The sequence below is a fragment of the Tursiops truncatus genome, chromosome 3 (assembly GCF_011762595.2).
Source record: "Tursiops truncatus isolate mTurTru1 chromosome 3, mTurTru1.mat.Y, whole genome shotgun sequence".
Taxonomy (NCBI): Eukaryota; Metazoa; Chordata; class Mammalia; order Artiodactyla; family Delphinidae; genus Tursiops; species Tursiops truncatus.
This window is the reverse complement of record NC_047036.1, coordinates 54,238,048-54,251,445: the sequence shown is the minus strand read 5'-3', so window position 1 is coordinate 54,251,445 and position 13,398 is coordinate 54,238,048. Positions and strand designations below refer to the sequence as shown.

At 40.5% G+C, this 13,398-nt stretch overlaps 1 protein-coding gene across 3 annotated transcripts in view; it reads right to left on the bottom strand.

Moving 5' to 3' along the window:
* Positions 1-13,398, bottom strand: part of PIK3R1 (phosphoinositide-3-kinase regulatory subunit 1) — an 86,544-nt gene that overhangs the window by 26,706 nt on the left and 46,440 nt on the right. For all 3 annotated transcript variants that reach the window (XM_019929929.3, XM_033852913.2, XM_019929931.3), the window contains exons 3-4: positions 1,770-1,862; positions 1,258-1,332 (exon numbers count right to left, since the gene is read on the bottom strand). In XM_019929929.3, coding sequence (XP_019785488.1) covers positions 1,258-1,332; positions 1,770-1,862 — 168 coding nt within the window. The remainder of the gene's footprint in view (positions 1-1,257; positions 1,333-1,769; positions 1,863-13,398) is intronic.

Here is a 13,398-nt window from a genome sequence, read left to right as displayed (position 1 = left end):
TGTAGGAGGATGTACCCTGTGTGTGTGTAAGACTGACTTCCATGTACAAAGGAAAAATGAAAGTTAAAAAAAAGTTTTTTTTTTAAGCTTCAAACATTTGGGCGGTGCATTTCAAGTAAAACTATCGACAGATAAAGATCTAATCTCCTTCTTTTTTCCCAGAAACATCTTTTCTAGAAATTTTCATAAGCTGCCTCGTTTTGAAGCTGCCTCACACGTCAAACTTTTTCGTTTATTAAATGTCATGTGGGCATTCTTTGCATAACTGCACGCCTGAAGGTGCTTCTTCCAAAACTGGGTTTCACTCCTTTTGTTTCAAACACCCAAATTTAGTTAAAATAGTGTGAGGCAAAAAATTATTAATAAAAAGAAAAGTACTGGGAAGGAATGAAGGGTCTGAGAGATTCTAGAAGTTGATGTAGAAGATGACTTGCTAGAATGATGGCCAGTAAATTTACCTTTGTACAGTTTTATTCTGTATGGCAAAGGAGGGCAGGGACAAATAATAAAGCCACCACTTGGTTAAATTAACTGACGTCATTTAACCAATGGTGTGCTTCAGCCGACTTGTACTGGCTCACAATTCTTCCCAAGAGTTCAGTGATGACACATTGGTAGCTTGAAATTAGCCACGGTGAGAAGATTTACACCACAGAAGTAGGTAAATGCTACAAACCAGGGCTTTTTTTCCCCCCCCAGAGAGTTGGTTTACCAGCACATTACAGTAGATAACAATATCATGATGTTACTTGATGTAAATATGGCATGAAAAGGCAAGCAAGCAAGGAAGGAAGACAGAAAGAAAGGGAAAAGAAAAGGAAAAAGAGAGAGAAAGGGAAAAGGGGAAAGGTCAGAAGAGACCTTTGTTAAATGCCATAGACTTATAAATAATTTTTTAACTGGTCCAGATGAATTAGATGTAGCCAATGGCAGGGTCAGAGGAAGATGGCAGATAAGCAGAGGCAGAGAAATCCCAAGATGCTTCTCTCCTCTGCAGTTTCTACAGCACCCAGGGGCTCATGGCTGTGATGACCGCCAAGTACCTGCAGGCAGGCAGGCACACACACCCCAACTCAGGAGACGAACATCAGAGGTCTGCCCTCTTACCATAACAGGGCAGAGGGAAGTGTGCATATTTCTGAGCTCCCTTCAAACTGAGAATGTTGCACAGTTCAGCTCACATGTTTTGTGCTTTACCTGAAACAGAAAGGTAAGAATCGCCTTTCCCATGTGTATTTCTAGCTCTGTGACACTCACCACAATCAAGAAGCTGTCGTAATTCTGCTGGGTTGCCGGAGCTCTGTGTTCTGTATAGAGTTGAACATTCCAGACCTAGGACACAAAACAGACTGAGTATGCAAAACACAGCTCTCTGGAGAATGTGTGAGCCTGCGGCCAGAGAGACATTCCAGTTTCCATCCAGTGTCTATTCTAGATGTGTACCAAATATTCCTGGAAGTCAACTCCTACTGTTCATCTTATGGCATGTCAATAATTTTGGCAACATCACCTGGCCACTGAGGAGCAAGTTAATTCTCTTTACTAAAATAGGGAGAAGTTAACAGTTTCCATGCAATAACTACATGTTAGTGGAGAGTCAGAAGTCAGACCAAGATTATCTCCCCAGGTCACTGCAACGAACAGCTTGTGGGTCCAGCACAGGTGGCAAGGAGTGTATTTAATGAACGTCCATGAGACAAATACAAGTGATAACACCCACGAAATCAGGCCATAACCCGTTAACCGCCTCCCTCTACCAGCTGGATTACCTTTCTTTTCAATGGCTTCCACTAGCTTGATAAGAAGCGGTGGAGCAACGTCAGGAGGGGCGAACTGCTCTGCAAGGTCTGGAAGAGTCGAAGCTGCAAATAAACACAATTGTGCGGTTACGTTTAATCGGGGGTAATCCAACGCAGTAAACATCAGTGAAGATGACTAGAACACAAAGTCACGTAGTCCTACTGGGATGGCAGCAACCTCAGGCCGGAACGAGAGGGAGCCCGTGCTGGGCCCTGTGTTGAGGAGGCTCCTTGCCGGCCGCCCCCCAGCTGTGCCTCTTCCCACAGTGTGATGAGTTTGGGGGGCCAAGGGGACACGCCCACTGCTTCTCTCCTAGGACACACTCAGAACACTTCGAGAAGCTTGGAATCCCTTGCCCCAGTGGCCTCGCGGGCCTCTTCCCCAGGTCCATCCTCCCCAGGGCAGACCTCCCTGCAGGCGTGCCCCTTTGGACCTGGGGAGTGGGCGAGGGCTGTGGGGAGTGGGGGTCAGGATGGAACGGAGTCTGGACGTGCAAAGGTCCTGGCAGCGCAGGGCCAAGCCAGGGGTGGGCTGGGAACCAGCGCTCCCCATATCACCACACTCTCAGGCAGAACTGAGAACCCAAGAACTCTAAATACAAATCCAGCTTGCTGGTCATTGTGCAGAAGTAACTTCCCAGGTACGAGAATGGAACGTATCTTACTGAACAGTCTGGTAACAATCAATATACGATTTATAACTTTAAAATATGTAGATACAGGCTTGGCCTTCCTTGTGTCTTTTTGCCCCACGCCCCACAAATGGCGGGGTGGGCTTAATATGAGATCCGAAGCCAGTACAAATGCTCCCTGGCCACGTGAGACTCAAATTAAATCCCCATGGACCTGCTCCTGAAAAGCCTTTATTTGCTTACATATGTTTTGGTCAGTTAATATCTTCAGAAATGTGATGCTTTCATGAACTTGTTTCCATGCTTTTATTCACATGTTTTACCAAATGATACAAAGGAAAACAAAAGTCTAATTGGATGACACAAATAATGCCCTTCAACATAACACTGATAACTGTATTTTCACTCCAAAAATATACGAAAGTACAAATATTTTTCTCATAATATACCAGAAGAGGGAGCTAAATATACTCATCTCAAAGTGCAAAATATAGGTAAAATGACAGCCTTCATGAAAATACCTACATGTGCAGTCTATCAGCCATCAATAAATAATTTGTATATACCGTGTATATACAAATGCTGTGTATATACTCTCACCTAGGAATAGTTAATATAATCTAATAAGAAAGACTAAATACTGACAATTTTGTTTCAATGAGATTTTAGTGGTGTGATTTTTATTATAAGCCATATATCATGTTAAATAAGCACATTTCTAACGAAGCCCATCTTTCTAACAGTGAGTCAGAACAGAAGAACAACAGATTCACAAGACAATAGTCAAGTAAGATTGTGTTAAATCTGGACCTTAGAGAATTAAGTATGATTTACGTCATTTCGGAAACCCAGACCCTGTAGCAGAAGACCCTTTTAGGTGGCACTATTTCCCGAGATAGACAGTAACGTGATCTTGCCACCTAACGCTATTAGCCATTCCAAGTACCCAGGATAAAAGGAGAAGAGCTAAGTTATGGAAGAAAATCCTACAGCAGCACCTCCAGAAGCACTTTCTGTGATGATGGAAATGTTCTATTAGCTGTGCTACCCAGCAAGTGCTCCTGAGCCCTTGAAATGTAGCTATTGCAATGGAGGAAGTGAATTTTTAATTGTCATCATTTAAAATGAGATAGCTGTATGTAGCTAGTGACCACACTAGCGAAGAGCGCAGTCCTATAGCCTGAGCAAGGGCAAGTTTTGTCAGCAACAGATGAAAGATTCCTGAGTTGACTTCGTGCTGCAAAGATCCCACTAAAAGCTGTCCCGGAGGACATGGCTTCTGGACACGGGGCTTATCAACATCTGAATGCAGGGCACACAAAACTTATCACTGAGTTTCCTGGGCCACTTTGTCCTACTGCAACAGCACTTGAACACATTTCGCACTTCATGAAAGCAGGACAGATAATGCCACTGACTTGCCAGACAGTCACGATGCAGAGGGCTGAATGGACACTTCATCTCACTGGTGCTTTCCCCACTGGCCTATGCCTACGGGTCATCTGGAGAACTTGCCAGGAAGACAGAATGCTGGGTATGACTACAAACCCCCAGAATCAGAATATCCAGGAATGGAGCTACTCATCTGTTTTGGGTTAGTAGTAAGTTTTAGGACATACTGTATATGATAAGCAAATCCATGCGGGTGACCCCCACTCCCTGCCTGAAAAAATCCAGCAATGACGTCGCCCAAATCTGTTAAAATATGAGTATACCCAAAAAGCACTTAAAAATACAAATATCTTGGGGTGGGGGGAGGGATAAATTAGGAGGCTGGGATTAACATATACACACTACTATATATAAAATAGATAACCAACAAGGACCTACTGCACAGCACAGGGAGCTAGACTCAATATTTTGTAATAACCTATAAGGGAAGAGAATCTGAAGAATATATATATGAAACTGAATCGCTGTGCTGTATACCTGAAACACAATATTGTAAATCAACTATACTTTAATAAAAAATATCTTGAAAGTTTCATAGTGTTTTTTAGTTAAAAGCACTGTAAAATAAAAAAAGGAATACTATAAAATGAAAGAGCATAGCATCTCATTCCTCTGATACGTTATAAACTACTTCCCTTTGCCTTAGATTATCAGCTCACAAAAATAGCCTCCCTCATAGATGCCTTCTACACTGAGCAAAATGAAATATCATCCTATCAGCACATGTAACAGAAGGAAAACATAAAGGTAGAGATATATTGTAGAGAAATATTATTAATTGGGACTCACTGTAGCTTCTCTTCTTAGCCCTCTCAAACCTACAGATCTCAGCACAGCCAAATGCAAAAAGCTAAAGATTAAACAGTAACTGCATGAACCCACATATGCACACGACACACATCCAACTAACATGCCTCGTTCTTCTTTTCCTTCCCTCATAAATGACACAGGCATTTTTTTGAATTAAAAAATGAAAACGAACCCCTTAAAGTTGGCAACTAAAAATGGAATTACTTAATAAAGGTTTATCTCCTTTCAGAATCTTATCAACACAGTCATTTCTGCAGGCAAATATGAAAGTTAAATTAAGTGATAATTAAAGATTTCACCTAATTGTGACTGAAATATGCACCCAAGAGTTGTTATATTACTGGGTTGGCAAATACTACATATAAAATTGTTTCTGCCACTCTTATTTCTTCACTTCAGCTTGAAGAAGGAGGGGGAAAAAAAGCCTTTCCTTAGTCCTTTCAATGTTTCTTTGGCAAAACATGGTAGTTTACTTTCCATGCAGCATATCCTGAGCTGCAAAATATCATTTCTTTCACTCATACAAGTACTACATGAAGTTTCTAAAAAGCATTGTGATGGCTATCAGGTATCTATAACGACATTCTTCTCAAAGTACACCCCAGAATACTTTAAAAAGATAAAAACTAGACATATACATTAGGAAGTACAGGTACTCCTTTGTAACACATCGAGTGAATTCACCACTGAATTTTGTTAATATTGAAAAAAGCCTATTACCCCAATGTATAAAGCATCATAACTGATCACAGTTTTTCAATGGGAGTTTTAAAAGGTAAATTTTACAAAGAGACAAGGTTTTTTAAAATAACAATTCAAGGATTTCCTATTCTCTAGTACAATATCTATGATTCAATCCATTTCCCCTTTAAAATATTTAAACATACGGGATGTGGAAGCTTCACCCAGTAAGCTTTTAAAGTTCACATTTTCTATTTCGGGCAATAGGATCCATTAACAGTGAAAGTCTAAAAAGCATTCTAAAGCAAAATATTAATTATTTCAATAATCCTAAAATCAACGATTCCTTTACTGTTATTAAATACACAAGGTCAGTATTTACGCTTCCGTTAGATCCCATGTTAAAAAATTCCAACAGGAAATGACAATTGCTAGGAAACACCAAATTTGGCAAGTTGTTCTTTGAAAAGTCCATGATAAAGTACCACATCATACAGTTCAATAAACTAAAACATAATGGAACTAAATATATAGATATATATATAGAGAGAGAGAGAGAGGGAGAGAGAGAGAGAGAGGGGGGGAGAGAGAGAGAGAGAGGGAGAGAGAGAGAGGGAGAGAGAGAGACACACACACACAAAATGTGGAGATCGTACATGGTGGCTATTAAACAAAACACAAATTAGCAGAGCATGATCCTCACCAAGTTTACATGTAAATTCTCATTTGATTTCACCTTTCAGACAGATTTTTATATCTAAATGAAGAATGGTTTTTGGTTTTGAATCCTGCTGTAGCCAGTGTACATGTCTGGAGAGCCAAGTCCACTCTTAAAACTGGGTGAACTTTAGATTCCTCTACGACAAGCCAACACCAGTTTTTCACTTAGCTGAATCACTTTTCAGCAAAAGAAATCAGTATTACTTAAGGAGAAAGAAGATAAGAAAGAACAGCAAAAGGGTCTAAAAGCAGTGGTGAAGCCAAGACGTGTATTGTTTCAAAAAAAGAGAGGAATCAGCCTTTAACAGGAACACCAATGAAGTAGGTGTCCCAGGTTGTAAAAAGAATTTTTGATGACACATCCTAAGTGCTGCATTTTCCACTAGTTCTATTTCCCCCCTTTGCCCTGGTGACAACGAGTCACACAGAAGAGAGCCTTCTCTCCTGACTTAGGCCCTTCCCAAATCACTAACATGGACAGGCCTGAACAGTCCCTGGGCACCAGTGGTGTGTGGGAGATGGTGGCATGCCTCACGTTAAATGGTGCCAACGCGCTACAAAGTGCAAGATGAAACCAGCACACAGCTACACCTTTTGGAGGCCTTCTCCATAAAAAAGGATATTTTAGAGTTAGTGCCTGGAAGGGACGAATGGAAAGTTTAAGCTGAAATTCTGGGACTCCAGAGACTGCCCAAGCCAAGTATTCCATTACTGATGGAAGCAGCTTGGACGTACATGAAAAGCTGCCACTTACCTTCTAAAATGTAATACAAATACACAGAAAAGAAAGTATGTGCAAAGTGTGGATCAATATTAAATCAAGATGCTTGTCTGTTAAATTGTAGCTGAATCAAAACTTCAGTCCTGCCTAACGCAGTCTCTCTCATTCTTTCAAATGAAAAATGGACATTCTGGTGGGCAAAAATCTAGCAAATCCCTATACTTTTCTTAAATAAACCTTATAAGCATGTTCATACTTTATGCTTATAACGGTTAATACTCTGAAGGTTTAAACTTCTTAAGTTCCATGGGCAAAGCCATAACCAATGCTGGCTAAGATAATGCACTTAAAAACTGAAACAAAGCCCCTCCCAAAAAAACACCCCCCCACCACCAATTATGAGTTCCTTAATTTTGGAACACACCTGTTTAATCAGCAGTAGAGAAATTATTAAAAACACAGGTTTAAAGCCAAAGAGACCTGGGTTTTAATCTTAGTTTTGCCACTTACTGAGTGTAATCTTGGGTATGCTAATTAACTTGAATCCCAGTTTCATCTGTAAAATGGGAATAATTTTAAGTGTAACAAGGATTAAATGAATACTGTATCAACAAACATGGGTAAGCACAGTGCCTAGAATGTAGCAAGCACAAACTAATGGGTAGCTATTATTAATTGAGACTTATTCATGTACTCTTTTTCATTATTATTTACAGATTTTTAAAATACCCAATTGCAATGGCAAATTTTAACACCAGAAATTATTATAAGACAGAAAGAATTCTCAATACTTTTTTAAGGTGGCAAACAGGAAACACTTAATTAGGGTAGACATCTGCATTTTGCCTTTCTACATATAAAAACACTTAATATCTTTTCAGAACTCATATCTAAATTATCACATGATTTTCAATACATTGCACTTTCTCCTATAAGGACTATCTATTTGAGTTATTATACTCCAGTTTTCTGAATGTAAAGGAAAGATGAAGTTGGAAGGATATTGAACTTGGTGGAAACAAGGATTTTTCTTTTGCAGGAGAAGGAAGGAAAAAAAATAGGGGCAACTGAAAATGGGAGTAGAAAGAGTAGATGTGAAAGTAAATCTTCAGCCATAACTACACTATTTTCAGGGATAACTAGTCAGAGGGAATTAATAAGAGTTGTCAACAGATTTAAACAAGAAGTTTGCAGATCTTTTCAGACACCCTAAACTAATTAGTCTTTAATATCTTTAAGTTTATCTTCTCCCGTTTATCTCTTCTGCTTCACAGCTTAAAAACAAATGAAAGGGATCTGAGATCCTCTGCCCATTTAATTTATTTCTAGACAAGAGACTATACAGGAAACAAACAGCAGGCAAAGACTTTATTAAACATAAGCAGACATTACAGCTTCGCTTCTGATGCCCTCGCTAAAGCCTCTGCTGGAGATTGAAATGCAAGATTACACTTAATCTTTTGACAGGCTAGCCTAATTGTGATGCTTATCACCTAAATTGGAGTCTGATTTAAAGATTACAATTTACAGCATACAGCAAATTAAGATTCTGGGCAGGAGATAAATGCGGAAGAGAAGGGAACACCCACCTCTCCCCACCAGGAAAATAATTTATAGTTGAGTCCCCGGGATTTCGGAGGCTAATGGTTTATAAGGGAAGTTGATCCTTTGGTCTGTTGGCATAGAAAGATTTTGTATGAAGTGTGACTGAGAGGCCCCAAAAAGGAAGGAAAGAAGGGAAAATCATGTGACACATACCCAATGGGCCCTGAGTTTCTTGGGTGCATGACTATTACTGAACATCAATGAGGACTCACACCTCCACACTCAGTATTTTACGGACATGCTTTCGCTTATTTTTCATAGCAGTTCCTTATCACCCTCAATTTAAAGGTGGGGAGACAGAGAGAAATTAAGTCATTTGGTCACAAAGCTCATGAATAGTGTCCCTGAGTTCAGCTTGGACCTGTTTCTCTCCACCAGAGTCTACAAGTCCCAGTCAAGGAGAGAAACCTGTGATAAGCTTCCCCGAATTTCACACCAAGGCTAATCTAAGGGTAACTGTGGCAAGGGTGTCACATGACACACAGATACTGGATGCCCCATCTTACAAGTGGGCAGCCATAGTACTTTCTGGTGTGTTCAAGTAAAATGATCCTAATGACACGAGCTTTTGAGCTTCCCCCCAAATATACAAGTCAGTACATCACCCGTCACTAGAAAACATCTTGAACTGCAGATAATTAAGGTCATAAAGAGAAAACAATGGGAGCCCCATGAGCAACAAGAGGGAGGTTGGGGCCCCAGGTGAGCCATGCTCTCTCCCTAGGGGCAGAGCATGGCACTCACTTCTCTCCCACTTTTATCTGACAGCAGATTTCACCGTCAAAGGCAGAAAATGGTAGAAATGCTTAAAAACAATACAGCAGGCTCTTCCAAAGTTAACTTGAAGGATCCTCTGATCAGGAGAGGGCGGAGGTAAGAGAGAAACTGGACAGAAGGACACTACTGGGGAAACCAGAGACCAGAAAGAAGCATTTCAGTGGAGGCTGGAACCTCACTAACTAACAGCGAAGAAGCAGGACATTGGCAGACCAAGGAGAGCGGGCAGAGGGGGGCACTGCCGAAGAGGCAAAGCTGTCCAGTGAGGCAGTTTTAAGAAAGCCCGGATGGAAATCAGAGAAAAGAACCACCAGATTCTGTTCTAGTAACTAAAGAAAGAGCAGGGCTTTTTCTCTGACAATTGTGAACATACCAGAAAGAACTGTACAGTGAATGTCCATACATCCTCATCCTAGACTCTATAATTAACATTTACTATATTTAAATATTTACTATATTTATTACATATTTTTCCATCAGCCCATCTTACTTTTTTGGATGCATCTCAAAGTAAGGTGTAGAAATCAGGTGCCGTGGACTGAACTGCATCCCTCCAAATTCACATGTTGAAGCCTTAACTCCCAATGTGAGTGTATTTGGAGATGCGACCTTTGGGAGGTAATTAAGTAGACATCATGAGGGTGGGGGCCATCACGATGGGATTAGTGCCCTTATAAGAAGAGACACCAGAGAGCTTCCTCTTTTTCTCTCTGCCACATGAGAACACAAAATGAGGCACTGTCTGCAAGCCAGGTAAGGGCCCCCACCAGAACTCAACCATGCTGGCACCTGGATCTCAGACCTTCCGCCACATGAACGGAACTGAGAAACCAATTTTTGTTGTTTAAGCCACCCAGGATATGGTATTTTGTCACGGCAATCCGAGTTACCTAACACATCAACATGTTATACCCAAAGAGAGGAAAGAAGCTGTAAATCTAGAAAAAAATTAATGCCAAATACAAATTCTACCAGTATTTAGTAAACATCCTCTGTGCCAGACAGAATACTCCCAAGAGCAGATGTTTAGGGCAGTGCTTCCTAAACTTTAATGTGGATTAATAACCTGATTCAGTAGATCAGGGTGAGGTTCAGGATTTTGCATTTGCAGCAAGCTCCCAGGTGATGCCCAGGCTGCTGGTCCTCAGACCACACTTTGAGTAGCAAGGATTAAGAGTGAATCCACCAATCAGAGAGAGGAAATCCAGATCTCTGTGGGAGACAGACTCCCAACGATTAACCTCCACACTGATAACTTGCTGTCTAAATGTCCTGGCTTCATGGGCTGATCTTATACCAGATCCCGTGGCCCAACATCTAAACATGTGTCAGGCAAGTGAGGCTGCCTAACTCAGAGGGTCTGGCTATCAACCCTAATTAGATCTGCTATTATACCCAATTAGATACCAAAAGAGAGAGATTAGCATTTTTCTTCTCTTCCAAGGTTCTGGCTTCAGTTGGAAGCCTTCAGATGGAAGGCTTCAGTTAAAGATCACCAGCAAAACGCAGGCCAAGTAGTGTGACCTTATTACTACTGCTCTGTGCATCTGTGGACCACGGTGTGGGGTGAGATTGCGTGGGTCACAACTTGCCCAAGGTCCCACAGAAGTTCAGGCCAAGGGCTAGAACTCAGTTCTGATGTCCACATCAGAGCTTTTCCTACCTTGCCACGTTCAAGAAAACTCAGCTCTTTAAATTTAGTGGGTAGGCGGATGGTGGCGGGAAGGCAAGGATGTATTAGAAAGACTGACCTAACACATTATTACTAGTACTACTACTACTGATAGTTCCCATCTACTAGCAGTATTAGTTCCCAATACTACTGATAGTATTGAACAATAAGTGTTGAAAACTGCTCAATGCTTTGTGTGCTTTATCTCATTTCGTGTGCAGAACCTTGTGTGGTATTGTAATTGTCCCCATTTTACAGAGGAGGAAACTGAGGCTAAGTTCAGCAAGTTGGTCAAAGACATGCCAGCAGTCCGTGGTAAAGCTAGGATTTTAAAGAACAGATCAGCTTCCAAGCTGGCCATAAAACCGCTCCGTGAACCTCATTTCCTCCTTAGGCGGACCTGCTGCATGATGCCATTCTGGAGCCATGAGAAGGGGGTGGAAAATCTTTGCAGGATACTGATGGTGAAGCACTTGGCAACAGGAGACACCTACAGCTACAACCCTTAGTGACAAGAGGTGCGTTTGTTCAACCTGAGCTTGGCCTGGAGGGCCGGCTTCTCGCCATCACCTCGGCTTTATCAGGATTAAACTCCTGCCAGTCCACTCAGCCAGGCTAAATATTTTCAGGACAGCATTTATTAAATATTTTCTCATAAGGCTAAACTAAGCACATTCTTCCCCAAGGATGTAATGGGTTTTGTTAAGCTAAATATAGCTGGCTAACATCACTTTCAGCAAGGTACAAATGGACTTATTTTCGTTAATCATCAGATGCAGAAAGGGCCCAGCAAAAAATTTACCAAAAAAAATTATATATATATATATAGTAACTTATATTTCAAAGACTCCAAAATGAAATATTAATACAATATGCTTAATAAGTATATGAAGGGAGTTAAAATGCTCATGATCAAAGAGGCAGAGAAAAGGAAAAAGATGACGTGTCTATAGGATTGGAAAGAAAAAGAAAATAAAGGCGAGAAAGACAAGGGGCCTGAAAATAACTGAATAGAAAATTCCCTATCAGCTAGCACAGAAAACTAAGAAGGGAAGATAGTATTTAATCCTACTTTTTGATTAAATGTTTTTTAAACACATATACAATAAAGGGTAGCAATTGTGAGACAAAGGTAAAAACAACCATTAACAATCGTGTGAGGGATCAGAGTTTTTAAAAAACAGAGCAATACTTTCACTACCTCAGACAAATGTGAGTAATTCTTGTGGGCTAATAAATTCTCTCATCTCACAATGTACAAAAATCAACAGTGAAATGAACAAGAGGCTATTCACCTCTCAGCTAAAGAAATCCATGGACTTGTTCTGGATATGATTTTCTTTCTAAAGGTAACAATTTTAGATGGGTCAATTTGGGCAGCAGTTGGATCATATCATTACATTCTCAAAAAAAACACAGGGTAATAAATACTACTATGCTATAAGACTTATTTGTACCAGACTAATCTACCTTTTTTAAAAAAAAAACTGTGATAGACAGGATTTCCTGTCTAGACCAGAAGCAAAATATAAAACATATTGATTTTAGAAAGATAGCTGACTATGTTCCCAAAAAGATGATCAGAAGTGAGCTAAAAAATATAGATAGGTGACATCTGAGGAGTGGGTGTATTTTTATAATTGCTTAAAATTCAGCAGGGCTGACTATATCATAGTGGCTATGTCAAATATAACAAGTGGTCAAAGAAAAGGAAATGAAGAAAAAAGTTAAGCTTGCCCCAGATACAGAAGTATTCAATCAGTCATTTTCATCAACCCTTCAGATTCTTGACAGAAAATACGTTGGTAACAATCTGTAGGTTGCACCCTGTTCAAACTTCCAGTGAAAAGTGGGAATGGTCAGAAAAATGCTGGTTTCCTACAATGGAGATATTGCAATACCTGTGATGTTGTTAATGAAAAAAAGGACCCAGTCACCTCTTTCTTAACCACCAGAGCAACCTATGGTTCACTTTGTTGTACCACTTCTGTCTTCAGTTAAAAGGGAAGTGATAGGGCCTGAACCACGGGAGCGAGTTTTGTACATTTTGTTCTGTTAGATTAGGCCTCAGTAACTTTATGAATTACGAGCTGTCAACTACTTTTTCATCTGCTATAGAATATGCTTCTTAGAAATTGTGGCTATAAATAAGTCAACAGATGTTTTTTGCTGGCTTCAACAGGAGCTTGGGTAATTCTTTAAAAGGGGCTAGGCGAAGTTAAGCTAATTAATCCAAAAGGCTGTATTAGCTTCCCCCCATTGGTCACTTTTTGCATTAGCCTTTTAAAGACTAAAGACTTTAATTTTAGTCTGTAAAATACTTTTTGGCTATTACTTGAACGTAATCTATTGGAGAAACTAAAAATCAGGGTCTTTTAACACACTGCATCCTTTCTGTGACTTCTGTTTAAAAAAAAAAGCACTGGGCTTCCCTGGTGGCGCAGTTTGAGAGTCCGCCTGCCGATGCAGGGGACACGGGTTCCTGCCCCGGTCCGGGAGGATCCCACATGCCGCGGAGCGGCTGGGCCC